We start from the raw sequence: 16,775 nt of genomic DNA, 5'->3' as shown, positions 1-16,775 counted from the left end.
AATGTGCAGCTTTATGAGATACACATGCATGCCAAATATCAAGTTGCTATCTTCAATATTGCAAAAGTTATTGCAAAACTTTAATGCAAGATTAAAGTTTTGGGACAGAATGACAGGCCAAAAACAATATACCCCCGATCATTCGATCCGGGGGCATAAAAAGCGACTTTGATTCCACAACAATCATAAAATGATAATCTCTCTATGATAAGACTGTTCTTTATATATAACACAAAATATAAATCAATATTTATTTATTCAACATATACAACAACAATCTCTGATCACCACACACAGAGCATACTAAAAATGTTTTGCAGTAATATACACTAAAAATCATTGTCCCCCATGTTTGCTGGCTCAGCGCATTCTAAGTCCCGACATTTAGAATTCACTAATTCCCGTCTCACTTCGGGTGTGATAGGCTCATGCGAATGCACGCGCAGCAGTTCAAACATGGCTTCCTTCTGTTCACTGGAGATGTCTTCTTTGTAACGCTGCACGAACGTCAGCATACTCTGGTGCCATAGCACGGGTAACTCACGTTTGTCTGACGTAAATCTGAAAGCAAAGAAATAGACATGTGTGTGCATTTTTTTTTACCCTTAACCACTTAGGTACGTATTTTTACGCATTTGTAGTCCTTTAGAAAGTTAAACTATATTAAAGACCTTTCTTACTAGATGCAAGCTTTAAAGGCTTCATTTTAGACCCTTAGATACTGGTGAACAGCATAAAACCTAGACAGACTGCGAGTTATTGCTGGCTGTTCTGATTGTATGCTGTTTGCACATAGCCATTTTCACTTTGCCTCTGAGTGGGAAAGGGTTAAAAGGGTATTAGGGCTAAAGCTTAGTTATTGTGTTATTGTATTTCTTATAAATTATGAAATGACATCGGTATTTTAGAAAACTAGTCTTACTCATAGTTATGAGTAAATTTATTATTCTCTATTCTCAAAATACTATTAAAATCTCATCATCTTTATAACCCATATCATCATCATTATCATTATCAAACAAATAATAAACCAAAGACAAAATAGGAGTGAGTGTTTGTATTTGACAGGACTTTAAACTTAGATGAAAGGCATTTATCGGTTTTGTTAAATTTAGCTTCGTCGTAGTTAAATGCATTTTTAAAGATTAGGTACTGTAATGATAACAAAAGTAGACCGGATTTATTTGCAATATAAGTCATTTTGTTTTCGTGATAGTTTTTGTTCTTGTTTGGTGGCCTGTTGGCTTGATGTGTAAAGACATTTTGCTTTTATGGTGTTTGGCCGTTTTTTGAATGCCAGTTAACATGTGTAATTTGCTTATCGTTTTGGTGAAAGCCAGTTGACCAGATGTGGATAAACCCAGTTAGCGCGTGTAGTTTGTTAACCAAATTTGTTAAAACGCGCGTTTACATTTACATTTTTGTTTTTATTTAATGTTAAGATTGTACTGTTCGAAGGATATTATATATATTGGAGAATATTAAATGTATGTTATTAAGGGCCAGATTGGCTTATGTAAATTAACCGGTTGGCTCGGGTTGTCCGTTGACAGTTTGTTGAAAGCAGATTTTTTCAGATGCGTATAAGCCAGTTTGCTTGCGTGTCAATTCACTAAAATGTCTCAAAACACATGTTGAAATTGCATTTACACATGTTTGCGAAGTTTATTTTTTCAGAAGCTGGACAGTTCGAAGAATAAATAATGAATAGTGTAACATTATAGTAAGAGGGCAGCTCGAAAGGTATAAAAATAAAAATTGTTTTTTTTGTGTGTAATTATGTGTTAGAAAATAACTTGTTAAGATTAATAATGATGCTTTTATTGATGATGATGTTATAAATGTTGATGATGATGCTAACGTTATTGATGAGGAGGAGGAATAGTTGACAGTATTTTGTGAATGGATAATACTACATTTACGAATTTTGAGTGAATGAAATTATTTGAGGTTTGATAAATACCGAATGATGTTGGTCTGTACATATTATTTAGAAGAGAAAGTGAGTATGGTTATTGTTTAGCACGTAAAAATGAATGAGTTTCTAGGTTTTGCGTTTAATTGAACAAAAACAAGTAACGGTTCAGCAACAGGGATTATTCTCAGATGGTACATGTATTCCTTTTAGAGTCACAGAAATTCAACTTTGCATCAATACCGGTTTTCTTTGAGATTTGTTTGATGGGTTAAAATTCCAAAAATTTACGAGTTTTGCAGCCGACCAAGTACCTATAGCTTTGTATTTGAGTGTGTTAAGCATTTTGTTGTTTTCAAATTAGTAAATCAAAATTAATACGGTGTTCTAGTATATCAATTGAGCTTATGCTATTGCCATGGAAATTTGAGCCAGGGTTCGATCAGTAGCTTAAAGTATGTCTGTGTTGGTGAATTGAACCTAAAAACAAATGTCAAGTCGGTAGTTTTAAGTTTAAGAGCAGAACATACGTATTGATTGTGAGAACATTAGTAAAATGTGTTTGGTATTTGTGCATGTCTCTTGTGGTCATTGGACCAAGTTGTTTAAGGCCAATTGGCCTGATTTTGAAAGCCAGTTGGCTTGTATGATCAGTTGACCGTTTTTAAAGCCATTCTATATGGTGTGTGAAAGCCTGTTGGCTTGTGTTGTCAGGTTACCGAACTTTCTTGGAACGAAAGTCTCATAGAATTTACAATATTTGCAAGATTATTGTTTGCAATGCAGTAACTGGACAGTTCGAATAGTATATTAAGTATTGAAGAACATAAAGGTATGGTTTATGTAGTATGTTATTATTATTACTAGGATTATTATGATGTATTTTATTTGGGTGCATTCGGAGAATTGCAAAGCCGGTAGTTAAAAAAGAGCCTATTACATCAGATATATTAAAGAAATTTTATCACACTTTTGTTTCTGAGAGCGATTGTTCTTTGGGGTATTTAAGAGGCGTTACAATCTTTTTCTTATTTTATGCTGGTTTTTTAGGAATAAAGTGAAATTAAGGTTAAGTGAAATTTTGTCTGTTAAAAGATCAGATGTTGTATTTTTAGATACGCATTGTGATATTAAAGTTGAAAAGTCAAAAACGGACATTTTAAAGGGGCCTTTTCACAGATTTTGGCATTTTTTTAACTTATTCATTAAATGCTTTATATCGATAAATTTAAACATTGGATCGTAAAAGCTCCAGTAAAAAATCAAGAAAAAAATTTAAAAAAGGAAAAGAACATTGCCCGGATCAGGTTTCGAACCAGTGACCCCTGGAGTCCTGCCAGAGTCCTGAAGTAAAAACGCTTTAGCCTACTGAGCTATTCCGCCAAGTACATATACTTGACGTATTTTATACCGTATATAAGCAATCTTCGTAGTTTCACAAAATTTAACGACAAAAACAGAACTCTCCAAATTATTCAATCGTTTCGCGTTGCAACGCTTTATAATTTTTAGGTTTTAAAATCGTCAAAAGATGCATATAATGGCTATATTAGACCATGGTAAATGTTCAGTATTACTGTTTCCTCACAAATATCATAACTAAAACGAAAATTTGCGAATCTGAAACAACTTTTTTCAATTTTGTCAATTTACCAAAGCGTGAAAAGATCCCTTTAAGAGAGGGTAATACTGTTCTGATTGCAAAAACTAATACAGACACATGACCTGTGAAATTGCTTGAAAAGTATTTGTGTGTTGCAGATATTGCATGTTCATCTACTGATTATGTGTTTAGACCAGTTTATTTGTGTAATGTTAAACACTGTTTCAAATTGATTTCTAATAATAAGCATATAAGTTATTCTACTATAAATGATAGTTTTAAGAAGAAGTTAAGTCTATTGGGTTATGTTTCTTCTAAATATGGACTTCATTCTTTTCGTGCTGGTGGAGCATCTATAAGTGCCAATAATAAGACTGTGGATAGACTTTGGCAAAGGCATGGTAGATGAAAAAGTGTTTCCACTAAGGGCGGATATGTTAAAGATTCTTTGAAAGACAGATTATCGGTGTCGCTAAATTTAGATTTGTGAAAAGTCATTATTAATGTATGTGTGATTTGAAATGTATGATGTGTTGTTCGTAGCACATTTAAAGACACTATAATATATTATTATATAAATGGTTTGGAAATGCTTTTGAGTATTATTAAGTTCTGTGTTTGTGTTGTGTGTATGTTCCTTGTGGTCATTGGACCAATTTGTTTACGGCCATTTGGCCTGATTTGGTAAGCCAGTTGGCTTGTATGGTCAGTTGACCGTTTTTTAAAGCAAGTTGATCTGATGTGTGAAAGCCGGTTGGCTTTTGTGAGTTGAACTTATTTTCTTAAAAAGCATGTTCACATGGAATTAACAATCTTTGCAAGTTTATTTTTTGCAGTGCAGTAACTGGACAGTACGAATGGTATATTAAGTATTGGAGAACATAAAGGTATGGTTTATGTAGTATGTTATTATTATTATAAGGATTATGATTATGATATATTTTTTTCCGTTTTAATGTTTATCATTAATTTTGTAAATATTGTTTTATTATATCTGTTTAATTCTCTTGTGCATTATTCGATTGGTCATTTGACCGTTTGTGAAGGCCAGAGGTGCCTGATGTTGATTAGCCGTTTGGCTTGTGTGGTCATTTGACCGTTTGTGAAGGCCAGAGTGTGCCTGATGTTGATTAGCCGTTTGGCTTGTGTGGTCAGTTGACCGTTTGTGAAGGCCAGAGTGTGCCTGATGTTGATAAGCCAGTTGGCTTGTGTGGTCAGTTGACCGTTGTTGAAGGCCATAGTGTGCCTATTTTGATTGAATTAATTTTATTGCTTTTACAAATGTTTGTAATTGTATCTTTTCAGTTAAAACACAGTTCGAGAGGTATATAACGTGGTGGAGAATATTTAGGTATTCATTTTATGTTTTATATTATTTGTATTCTCTCTTTGTTTTATTCGAAAGTCCTGTCAAATACAAACACTCACTCCTATTTTGTCTTTGGTTTATTATTTGTTTGATAATGATAATGATGATGATATGGGTTATAAAGATGATGAGATTTTAATAGTATTTTGAGAATAGAGAATAATAAATTTACTCATAACTATGAGTAAATGAAATTATTCTCGGTTTGAGAAATACGGTATAGTATGGTTTAATACGTGTTATTTAGAAGAGAGATTATAGTAATGGTTTAGCGCTGAAACTGAACTGAAACGATACTATTTAAATGCTGTAGGGCATGTAATTATGAATACTTCACATACACATGTGTGTCATGTGAAAAAGTGCAAATGTATTCATAACAATTAGACGTCAAGTATATATCTCAAAAAAGAGTTACTGTTTGAATAAACTGATCCCCGCCGATGCCCACAGTGCACACAGGACGCCCCAAAGCCCATCAATCACGCTAACTTGCTTAAATATTATAAATTAACAAATGTGAAACATTAATTTGTTCAAAGAAGCTGCTAATATCTGCAAGATTCATCTACCACCACCAATCAAGAGAAGTGTACATGACTTCACGTACACCCCATACAATACTCAGTAGTAATAAACGATTCAGGTAAAACCGCGAGCGGGATACGCAACCCTACTGCCATTTTTGTTTTCTTATTTTTTCTTTTAATGGCAGGGGGACGTATGAGGACCCATGGCTCGAGACCGGTGTCTAGGTGCCTTCATCACCTCCCGAAACCTCTAATTTAGAGAAATCTACAAATAAGCAGCTATTAAGATACTGTAACATTAAGTATTTTATAGTAAAAAATGTAATTAAAACATTATCAATTCATTGCGCAAGTTAACATAACAAACAAACATCAAAAGCATCCTGCACACACCCCGGACATCAGCAAGAAACAAACAAATCACTCAAACCATAAAATCCATAAAGCATCTATAAAGAATGTTGATAAATCATAAATATTCCGAGAAATATATAAATGCATATGACGAATTTAACAGCTATATTAAACCGACTTCAACATCTAACCAGTCACACCAAAATGAAAATATTAAGTAATCGTACAATAAAAATGTCTTTAAAATTAAACGTTCATTACGAACGACAACAAAAAATAATAACACTTGACATTTAAACATACCAATATTTCAATAAGTATGCTGGAGGTACTATCTCCAGGAAGTGAGAGTCTCGAAAATCATGACACACATAACTTAAAAGACGTCATTCAAACACAATATTAAGTAACAAATGAGTCAAAATAATCAAGAAAACTTCAGACTTAAATGAAAATACACCCATCGTCTTTCCTAGTAAAGAAATCGGTTCGTGTTAAGATCCCATCTCACATGGACTAAAAACCGAACTGAAAATATACTAAATATAGACTTTATAATAGCAAAATTATAAACATAAAAGCAATGTAACCAATTATTTAACCATACATATGTTCATTAAGGGCGGGCGGGCGGGGTTATCACCCTTTCGTTTTCTTGCTCCATAACTTTGCCTGTCAAAAACAACCCTCGAATGGCGTCTCACTAGATGTGCAAATCATATATACCCCAAAACGAAAAACTCGTGCGCTTTCGCGCTAAAACATGCACACAAAACCCGTGCATTATACGCGCTAAACCATTACTATAATCTCTCTTCTAAATAACACGTATTAAACCATACTATACCGTATTTCTCAAACCGAGAATAATTTCATACATTTTTATGTTTTTGTTTGATTTATTTTTAGTTTAAACCATATTATTATCGATCTTGAATGTATTTCAAGACAAAAGCATCTTAAAATGCTTTCGAGTCTGTTTCCTGGGTGGAACCAGTACTTTATGTCTATGCGGGCAATCTAAAGAACGCTACCACAGTAGGGTTTGAGCTCGTTACCTCTTAGTTGCTCGGCTAATACTATAATCACTATGCAGTCATGGCAACTTGTTTTGGTTTTCTTAGTTATCCTCATTTATCATTGTTCTTAAGCCAAAAATAGTAAAGTACTGATAGATGGGAACTCAACGTGGTCTGATTACCATGTTCTCCAGTGTTGAATATTCATAAGTAATAAACCAATATGATGCCATTATTTTAATATTTACAAAATAACTTTACTTTCAAATGAGAAAATGAGGAAAATATTAAAATTCATGATGAATAAGGGCTATTTTGCATTATTTGTTTAGTATTATAACAAATTAAAAAGTCTACTGAAAACCATACTGTAAATGTTTGAACTACATAAAAGGTATCAAAGGGATCTTTTCACAGTTTGGTAAATTGACAAAATTGAATAAAGTTGTTTCAAATTCGCAAATTTTCGGTTTAGTTATGATATTTGTGAGGAAACTGTATTTCTGAACATTTGCCATGGTCTAATATAGCCTTTATCTTTTGACGATTTAAAACCTAAAAATTATAAAGCATTGCAACGCAAAATGATTGAATAATTTGGAGAGTTCTGTTGTTGTCGTTTAAATTTGTGAAACTGTGAAGATTGCTTATATAAGGTATAAAATATGCACCTTATGTATGCTTGGCAGGATAGCTCAGTTTGCTAATGCGTTTTTACTTCAGGATTCCGAGGGTCACTGGTTCGAGCCCTGCTGCAGGCTACTTTTTTTTCCTTTTGTAAACTTTATTTTTGATTTTTTTTACTGTAGCTTTTAAAATTTAATGTTTACATTTATCAATATAAAGCATTTAATGACAACTTCAAAACAAGCCAAAATCTGTGAAAAGGCCTCTTTAAAATTCCAGTAGTAATGTATCATTCATATCAGCTTTGTCCACATATGTTCTTAAAATAAGCAAGGAAAACTTTAAAAATTATCCAGGATATGTCCAAGTATTCACTTTCAATAAATAGCAATTTATTTCTCTATACACTGTATGAGCTACATTGGTGTAAAGTGAGAAATGTGAACATTTGAAAGGTCTTTTTCCTGTACTTCTTTTCTTCCAATCAGTATTTAACTAATGAGCCTTGCTTTAGGAAAATGGGGCTTAATGCAGAAGCGTTATAAGTTGTCCCACATTAAAGGAGCTTTGACTTCAAAATTCTTATCAAGAGTATCACAGAACAGTAGCATGTCTGCTTTTCCTCACAAGGTGGAACACAAACCCACGCTACCTGACAAAGTGGAACACAATCGCGTCCACAACTCTGAAGGGCAGAGCGTATTTCTTGTCGAGAAGAGCCCTCAGGAAGATGCTGTTGGCCCCGTTGTAGTCCATCTCTGCGATCTTCAGCAGCGCTGCGGCCGAGTGCAGCATGGGTATAGAGTTCCTCACCAGGACACTTGATAGGATCACAGCCTCTCGGAGGGTGCAATTACCTGCCTGGGGATGGAGAGAAAGGAAAAATAAGTGTAGAACAAGAGCACCGTATAACGGGTGCCACGCTCGGCTACAGGTGCAGTTTTGAATTAATGAAAGCTTGCCGGATTAATTTTTGTTAAAGGTCACAGTGACCTTGACCTTTGACCTAGTGACCCAAAAATGGGCGTGGCGTGTAGAACTCATCTCTATGAAAACCCCGAGCTAAAAATAAGTGTATCAGGTAAGTGCGTCCTTGCGAATTGTGCAGTTACCTGCCTGGGAAGAAGAGAATTCCTGTGGATTGAAGTAGTGTGTAACACAATAATTTACATTAATTTTACTAAGATGACATATTTGAGGTTTCACTTTTTACGCTTAAGAAATGTAGAACAAGTTTTTCCACAAACTTTTATGCAACAGGCTGAAAACACACCCTCTTAACTTCTCAGGGCTTACTCTTCCATTCGCCAATGACTACAAATTGACTTATTTGGCTACAGAAAATTCTATTTGGCTACAACTTTTTCTTCATTTAAAACTAATAAAGTAGCCCAAAGTAGAAGAATTTTACCATAGCAAGGCAAATTTGGCTAAAGAAATTTTTGGGCCAGGGGATGCCCTGCTTTTGTTAGCTGTGATGGGATATAATTACCTCAGAGTATCTATGGGTATTATAACAAGACAAACACAGGCAACCAGACTTAAGACTCGTGTGTCATTCCATGGCAGTGACCTCTGATTAAATCATTAAGTTTAACCCATGTTTTATAAACTGATCTGTGTCATACAATATTAGCTGATGGTAACAACAATTAACCCTTTACCACTTAGATACGTATTTTGATGTGTTAGTAGTCCCTTAGAAAGTTAAATTTAATTAAAGACCTTTCTTAATAGATTCAAAATTTAAAAGCCTTCATTGCCAACCCTTAGATACTGATGAGCAGCAAACAGCATAAAACTTGAACAAACTGCGAGTTACTCGCTGGCTGTTCTGGTTTTATGCTGTTTGCACATAGCCATTTTCACTTTGCCTCTGAGTGGAAATGGTCACCTGCTGATGTTTCTGAAGTTAAGTTTAAACCTATATATTTTAGCTTTATTGCATCGAAAGCCTCAGGCTTATTCAAATGCTCTCGAGTCCATTTCCTGGGCATAAACCCAGTTTTTGGTGTCTTTGGAGGAGATCTAAAGAACGCTCCCACACTGGGGATCAAACCCGTGATGACCTCACGGTGATGACCTCTGATGATGGTCGCTAGGCGGACACTATATCCATTACACCACGGCGACTGTTGAAATCTCATATTTCCTATATCCAAATGAACACTACTAGGGGCCTACTGAAGCCTTATGTTCAAGATTAAGGTAACAGTCCATACCTCACACAATGGCAGAAGTATTCCCTTGAAGAATGCAGCTGGTTTGAACAAGGCCTTCTTTAGTGCCTGAAAGTGCAATAAAGCTCCATTTCAATGTGTGACATCAACAGTAAAACTTTAAACAAAACATAAATAGGGATTAAGTGTTGCTTGAACACATGGTATGAACAAAACGGAGCCTAAGTCTGGTAAAATTGGGCTGAATTCTTGTGTGTAAAGTGTTGTTGTAGATTAGCAGCTTGCACAGGCTTATCTGGGAGGACACTTTCCGCTTTTATAATATTTTTCTTTAACAAGAGCACCGAATAACGGGTGCCATGCTCAGCTGCGGGTGCAGTTTTGAATAAATAAAAGCTTGTTGGAATTTTTTTTTTAGAGGTCACAGTGAACTTGACCTTTGACCTAGTGACCCCAAAATGGGTTTGGCGTGTAGAACTCATCAAAGTGCATCTACATATGAAGTTTCAAAGTTGTAGGTGGAAGCACTTTGATTTTAGAGCAAAATGTCAAGGTTTTAACACGACGCGAATGCGGACACGATGAGCTGGCTATGACAATACCTCAGGTTTTCAAACAGCCGAGCTAAAAAGAAGTCTCTTCTTAGAAAAAATCCATTTGAGGTGTTTACTGTTGTCCCTGATAAGCCTGGGCTAATACAATACTTTACACACATGCATTTAGCCTCGGCAAGACGGAGGTTCATATATCTTTTTATATAATCACAAACACATGGTTTAAATACAAATCATTTAATTCAAACTATTTAAAATATTACAGTTTTTTTATCTTTTATATATGGTATGAACACAAAATACTGACAAGGGACAAAATTGCCACAAAACCAGGTTTTCAGTTGAAATAAGTCTGATAAAGGGAGACAATTCAAAATGTGTATTGTTAACCCCCTTGTGTAAAATTGACCTTGATTTCAAATAGAAAAAAAAAGTCTGATAAAGAGAGACAACTCAAAATCAAAATGTGCATTGTTACTGATTGTTCATAGTAACATAGTTGTTTCAAAATCAATCTATTTTTAGTTGTGGTGACCTTGACCTTGGAGATATTGACGTAATTCTTTCGCGCGACACACCGTCCAATAATGGTGAACAAATGTGCCAAATGATTTTAAAATGTCACAATGAATGACATAGTCATGGCCCAGACAAGCTCATTTATGGCCATTTTTGACCTTCAAACTCAAGTTGTGACCTTGACCTTGGAGATATCGACGTGATTCTTTCGCGCGACACACCATCTAATGATGGTGAACAAATGTGCCAAATGATTTTAAAATCTGACAATGAACGACAAAGTTATGGCCCGGACAAGCTCATTTATGGCCATTTTTGACCTTCAAACTCAAATTATGACCCTGACCTTGGAGATATTGACATAATTCTTTCACGCGACACACCGTCTAATGATGGCGAACAAATGTTCCAAATGATTTTAAAATCTGACAATGAACGACAAAGTAATGGCCCAGACAAGCTTGTTCCGCCTTGCCAGCCCGCCGACATCGCAAATCTAATAACCAGTTTTTTCCTTCGGAAAACCTGGTTAAAAATGATTGTTTGGACTTATAATCAACTTATGATATCATAAATATTTCAATTATTATCCAATAATTAACTAAGTAATTCAAATTGTATGAACAAATATGCAAAACAAATGTTGTCGCACCTGTAAATTCTATACAGCCGATCATATGAGATTTTCTTTTCATGTCATCAACAAGTAATATCTTAAAATACTAGTGGAAAAACATAATAAGATAACAAGAGCACCGCATAATGGATGCCAACGCTCGGCTGCGGGTGCAGTTTTGAATAAATGAAAGCTTGTCAAAAATTTGTTAGAGGTCACAATGACCTTGACCTTTGAACCCAAAATGGGTGTGGCGTGTAGAACTCATCAAGGTGCATCTACATATGAAGTTTCAAAGTTGTAGGTGGAAGCACTTTGATTTTAGAGGCAATTTTAAGGTTTTAGCACGGCGGACTGCGGAAGACACAACACGGACACAACGTGCTGGCTATGACAATACCTCGGGTTTTCTCCGAAAACAGCCGAGCTAAAAATTATAACTAAGATAACGATAGGTTCAATGCCTGTACCATATAGAGGTGGAAATTGAGTCTTTTGTATTCTGCAATATCATCTCTTATCCTAGGTAGCAACACGAGGTTGAAGAATCTGAAATATACCATGAAATGATATGATAAAAAAATGAGCCAAGCTCTAAAACAGTGCGCAATGCATGTGCTTAAACTATCCTCCCAGATCAGCCATTGATGTCTGCACAGGCTTATCAGGGACAACACTTTATGCTTTTAAAGAATATTTTGTTTTAAGGAAGTCTCATCTAAAATCCATAAAATGGATCGGGAATCAAACGCGGTTTCTTTAAATGACAATCCTCAAGTACAGTTGGTTGAATGTTATATGACATTTAACTTTTGGTTATCAATCAAAAATATAATCGAGTTGTGTTCTGAGAAAACTGTGCATAATGCATGTGCGTAAAGTGTTGTCCCAGATTAGCCTATGCTAAATTGGATTTTTGCTAAGAAGAGACTTCATTTAAACAAAAATGTCATAAAAGCGGAAAGTGTCGTCCCTGATTAGCCTGTGCGGACTGCAAAGGCTATTCTGCGACCACACTTTACGCACATGCATTATGCCCAGATTTCTCAGAACGCGAATCAATTAGTTCATGTCTACCTCTGAGCCATCTTGGCGTTGAGGTTGGATGTGAAGATCCTGCAAGCCTGGTACATGGCTGCAGCGGACCACGTCTCTGGCTCTGTCAGGTACAGGATCTATAGAACAGAAACAATATTAAAGTTATTGAACTTCAATTTATGACCTTGATCATGCACTCTGTAAGATAAGGGATCTATAGAGCAGAAAGGATATTTAAGTTAATTAACTTTGATTTATGACCTTGATCATGCACTCTGTAAGGTAGAGGATCTATAGAGCAAAAGGGATATTTAAGTTAATGACCTTCAATTTATGACCTTGATCATGCACTCTGTAAGGTACAGGATCTATAGAGCAGAAGGGATATTTAAGTTAATGACCTTCAATTTATGACCTTGATCATGCACTCTGTAAGGTAGAGGATCTATAGAGCAGAAGGGATATTTAAGTTAATGACCTTCAATTTATGACCTTGATCATGCACTCTGTAAGGTACAGGATCTATAGAGCAGAAAGGTTACTTAAGTTAATGACCTTTGACTTTGATTTGTGACCTTGACCATGAACTATGTCAGGTACAGGATCTATAGAGTAGGAAGGATATTTAAGGTAATGACCTTTGACTTTGATTTGTGACCTTGACCATGAAATCTTTCAGGTACAGGATCTATGAGTAATGAACAGGCAGCAAAAAAATAAGCTAAACTACTGTAAAATCATTTATTTATGTCAGCTTGAAATTTTGTTGATAAAAAACTTGTTCCCAAACACTTCATTCCATTGATTAATGCTTGAGAAATTTGTGCAACTCATTTTCTGATGTGTTTATGTTAAATTCAATGATTGGTCAGCCCCTGAAATAGACAAAACAAGAGCACCGCCTTGCAGGGGCAGACCGCTCATCTATTTTTCTTTTTAAAGGTGAAGGGCACTATCTCAATACTTCAAACAAAAAAGATGGATGGGTGGGGTGGAGAGGGGTGCATAGTTTGGGATGGGGTCATTTATTACATTATCTTCCAAAAATAAGAAATAAAAATGCAAAAACAGAATAAAATAATTTATTTTGTTTGGGGGGGGGGGGGGGATTCTTGGGTGGGATAGTTGGGCGGTCTTTCAAAAATAAAATAATAAAAATAAATATTTTTGTTGTTTAACCATGTTTCCAACAAAAATAAATTGGGGGAGGGGGGTGGGTGGGGTCGGAGGGGGGGGGGGGGTATAGTGTGAGGGTGTGGTCATTTATAATTTGATCTTTAAAAAAAAAAATGAATTAAACAAAAAAATGAAAAATAAAAATGTTGTTTTTTTTTTGGGGGGGGGAGGGGGGGGCATGGTTTGGGTGGAGTCTATTGTAGTATGTCATGTAAGAGTTGTTTTGTCAGTGCATCAATCTGATCATAAATAACAAAGGTATGGCAATTTTTGAAAAATTTAATTATTTGATTATTTGACCTTGAGAGTCAAGGTCATTCAAAGGTCAAGGTAAAATTCAACTTGCCAGGTACAGTATCCTCATGATAGTTGAAAGCAAAAGCCTTGATACTTTAGAAGTAAAGTGGATGTAAACACAAAATTTAACAATATATTCAAAGTTACTAAGTCAAAAAAGGGCCATAATTCCGTCAAAATAACAACCAGATTTATGCAACTTGTTCCGTACAGTCCCCTTATGATAGTTTGTGAGTGTCTGAAAGCAATAGCTATGATACTTTAGGAGTAAAGCGGCCCAAAACACAAAACTTAACGAAATTTTCAATTTTCTAAGAATAAAGGGGCCATAATTCTGTCAAAATGCCAGTCAGAGTTACATAACTTTGCCTGCACAGTCCCCTTATGATAGTAAGTAAGTGTCGCATGTATGAAAGCAATAGCTTTGATACTTTAGGAATAAAGTGGACCTAAACACAAAACTTAACCAAATTTTCAATTTTCTATGTATAAAAAGGGCACATAATTCTGTCAAAATGCAGGCCAGAGTTATCTAACTTTTCCTGCCCAGTCCCCTCATGAAAGTAAGTAAGTGTACCAAGTTTGAATGCAATAGCTTTGATACTTTATGAGAAAAGTGGACCTAAACACAAAACTTAACCGGACGCCGACGCTGACGCCAATGTGTTGACAATAGCTCATTTTTTTTTCAAAAAATAGATAAGCTAAAAACAATCCCGCAAATAATTATGAGTTAACAGTTCTTGAGACCAAACAAATATTACAAACCCAGCAATACATCACACCAGAAAATGTGAGCTAGCCTTGTTAAGAATTCACTAGTACAGGGCTTGTGTGCTGGTTCTCATATTGATGCAGAAAGTACGGTATCTAGCTATAAGTAACTTTCAATTGAATACCTCTAGTTAAGTATATATAGTGATGTTACATGTTCACCTTAACCAATATTCTAATCACAAAAAGGGCCTATATTGCATGTCATAGTTATGAAACTTGGTCCGTGACCCCAAAAACAGGTGTGAAATTTTAATGACTATCTTTGGTCAAAATGGTTCTGTGTCTGCAACCTCACACAATGACCCCAAGCACAAATGAAAAGTTTCTTATAGAGAAATAATAGAGGCTGCATGTTTACATTAACCAGAGCATTATGTAGACGCAGACAACAACAGTGTGTGGAATAACTCATACTACGTCTAGAAGAGTTGAAAATCAAACAGCCAGCTGCTGTTAAATATTTTGCTCATAATAGCAGGTTCATATTCACCTTTCTCCCAGGAATACTATAGTAAGCCTTTGTACCTGTTCCCAGTTTCTGAGGGCAGGTATCACTTTGAAGGCCTTAGGCAGCTTGCCACTGCTGTACTTTACTTGTTCCCAGTTTCTGAGGGAAGGCATCATTTTGAAGGCCTTAGGCAGCTTGCCCCTGCTGTACTTTACTTGTTCCTAGTTTCTAAGGGCAGGTATCACTTTGAAGGCCTTATGAAGCTTGCCACTGCTGTACTTTACCTGTTCACAGTTTCTGAGGGCAGGTATCACTTTGAAGGCCTGTGGAAGCTTGCCACTGCTGTACTTTACCTGTTAACAGTTTCTGATGGCAGGTATCACTTTGAAGGCCTTAGGAAGCTTGCCACTGCTGTACTTTACCTGTTAACAGTTTCTGAGGGCAGGTATCACTTTGAAGGCTTTGGGCAGCTTGCCACTGCTGTACTTTACCTGTTCCCAGTTTCTTAGGGCAGGTATCACTTTGAAAGCCTCGGGTAGCTTGCCACTGCAGTACTTTACCTGTTTCCAGTTTCTGAGAGAAGGTATCACTTTGAAGGGCTAAGGCAGGTTGCCACTGCTGTACTTTACCTGTTCCCAGTTTCTGAGGGCAGGTATCACTTTGAAAGCCTTAGGCAGCTTGCCACTGCGATATTTCTGTAGGATGGTCTTGACCTGTTTGTACATGTTCACCAGACGCTCGTCAAGCTGGTCCAGCTGTACACTCGCATTGTCTGCAAAGGGAACAAGAGTTTATATGAGTTTCTTCCTGAGAAAATGGGGCTGAACACATGTGTGTAAAGTGTTTCCCAGATTAGCCTGCGCATTCTGCACATGCTCATCAGGGATGACACCACATAAACTGGATTTTTTTAAAAAGAAAAACCTTCCTTTAAACGATAAATTTGAAAGCGGATAGTGTAGTCCCTGATAAAGTATTCTCGATTGGTACTTTAGGCACATGCATTAAGTCCAGTTTTTAATGGACCGCTGCTTATATAGGAAGAACAAGATATGTGTTTGTCAGAAACACTATGTCCCCTTTTGCAACGCTTTGAAGCTATATATTTGACCTTTGACCTTGAAGGATGACCTTGACCTTTCACCACTCAAAATGTGCAGCTCCATGAGATACACATGCATGCCAAATATCAAGTTGCTATCTTCAATATTGCGAATGTTATTGCAAATGTTAAAGTTGGGGCAAACAAACAAACACACAAACCAACAGACAGGGCAAAAACAATAAGTCCCCCACTATAGTGGTGGGGGACATAAAAATTCTTATAACTGTCAAGCAGCATAACATGAACACGATAAAGCAAATACATAAAACAAAACACTAGTAAATTATTAAAGCTGGGGAAAGCACCTTGGAATGCATGAAGGTATAATCTGATTAAAAATGCTTGCTAAATCCTATTTATTTTAGCTAGATCAGGCTTTTTGAGACACTCATTATAAGTCTGCTTCAGAAAAACCAGTACTTTTGAGTCATTTGAACCTGAGAACGCTCCCTAAATGAAGACTAGTTGCAAAGTGGACAAAAACACACAGTTGCAAAGGTAATGTACATGTATACTGGCATGGTCTGCAAGGGACATATGGGTCACAACATGGACCTAGTACTTATGCCCTTCATTACAAATGGCATTTTATCCATTATCCGAGCCCCAGATGGGTGTAGAACCCGGCCACCTCAAGACCCCACCCTC

General features: G+C 36.0%; 1 protein-coding gene across 1 annotated transcript in view; it reads right to left on the bottom strand.

The window, feature by feature from the left end:
- Positions 1 to 239: 239 nt before the first annotated feature.
- The window catches only part of LOC127857569 (bystin-like), a 36,271-nt gene continuing 19,735 nt past the window's right edge, over positions 240 to 16,775 (bottom strand). Inside the window, exons 5-10 of the mRNA XM_052394025.1 lie at positions 15,652 to 15,794; positions 12,364 to 12,461; positions 11,757 to 11,835; positions 9,640 to 9,705; positions 8,070 to 8,278; positions 240 to 561 (exon numbers count right to left, since the gene is read on the bottom strand). Of these exons, the coding sequence (XP_052249985.1) occupies positions 330 to 561; positions 8,070 to 8,278; positions 9,640 to 9,705; positions 11,757 to 11,835; positions 12,364 to 12,461; positions 15,652 to 15,794 (827 nt within the window). The 3' untranslated portion in view covers positions 240 to 329. The remainder of the gene's footprint in view (positions 562 to 8,069; positions 8,279 to 9,639; positions 9,706 to 11,756; positions 11,836 to 12,363; positions 12,462 to 15,651; positions 15,795 to 16,775) is intronic.

Source organism: Dreissena polymorpha, chromosome 14 (assembly GCF_020536995.1).
Source record: "Dreissena polymorpha isolate Duluth1 chromosome 14, UMN_Dpol_1.0, whole genome shotgun sequence".
Lineage (NCBI taxonomy): Eukaryota > Metazoa > Mollusca > Bivalvia > Myida > Dreissenidae > Dreissena > Dreissena polymorpha.
This window is presented reverse-complemented; position numbering and strand designations above follow the sequence as displayed.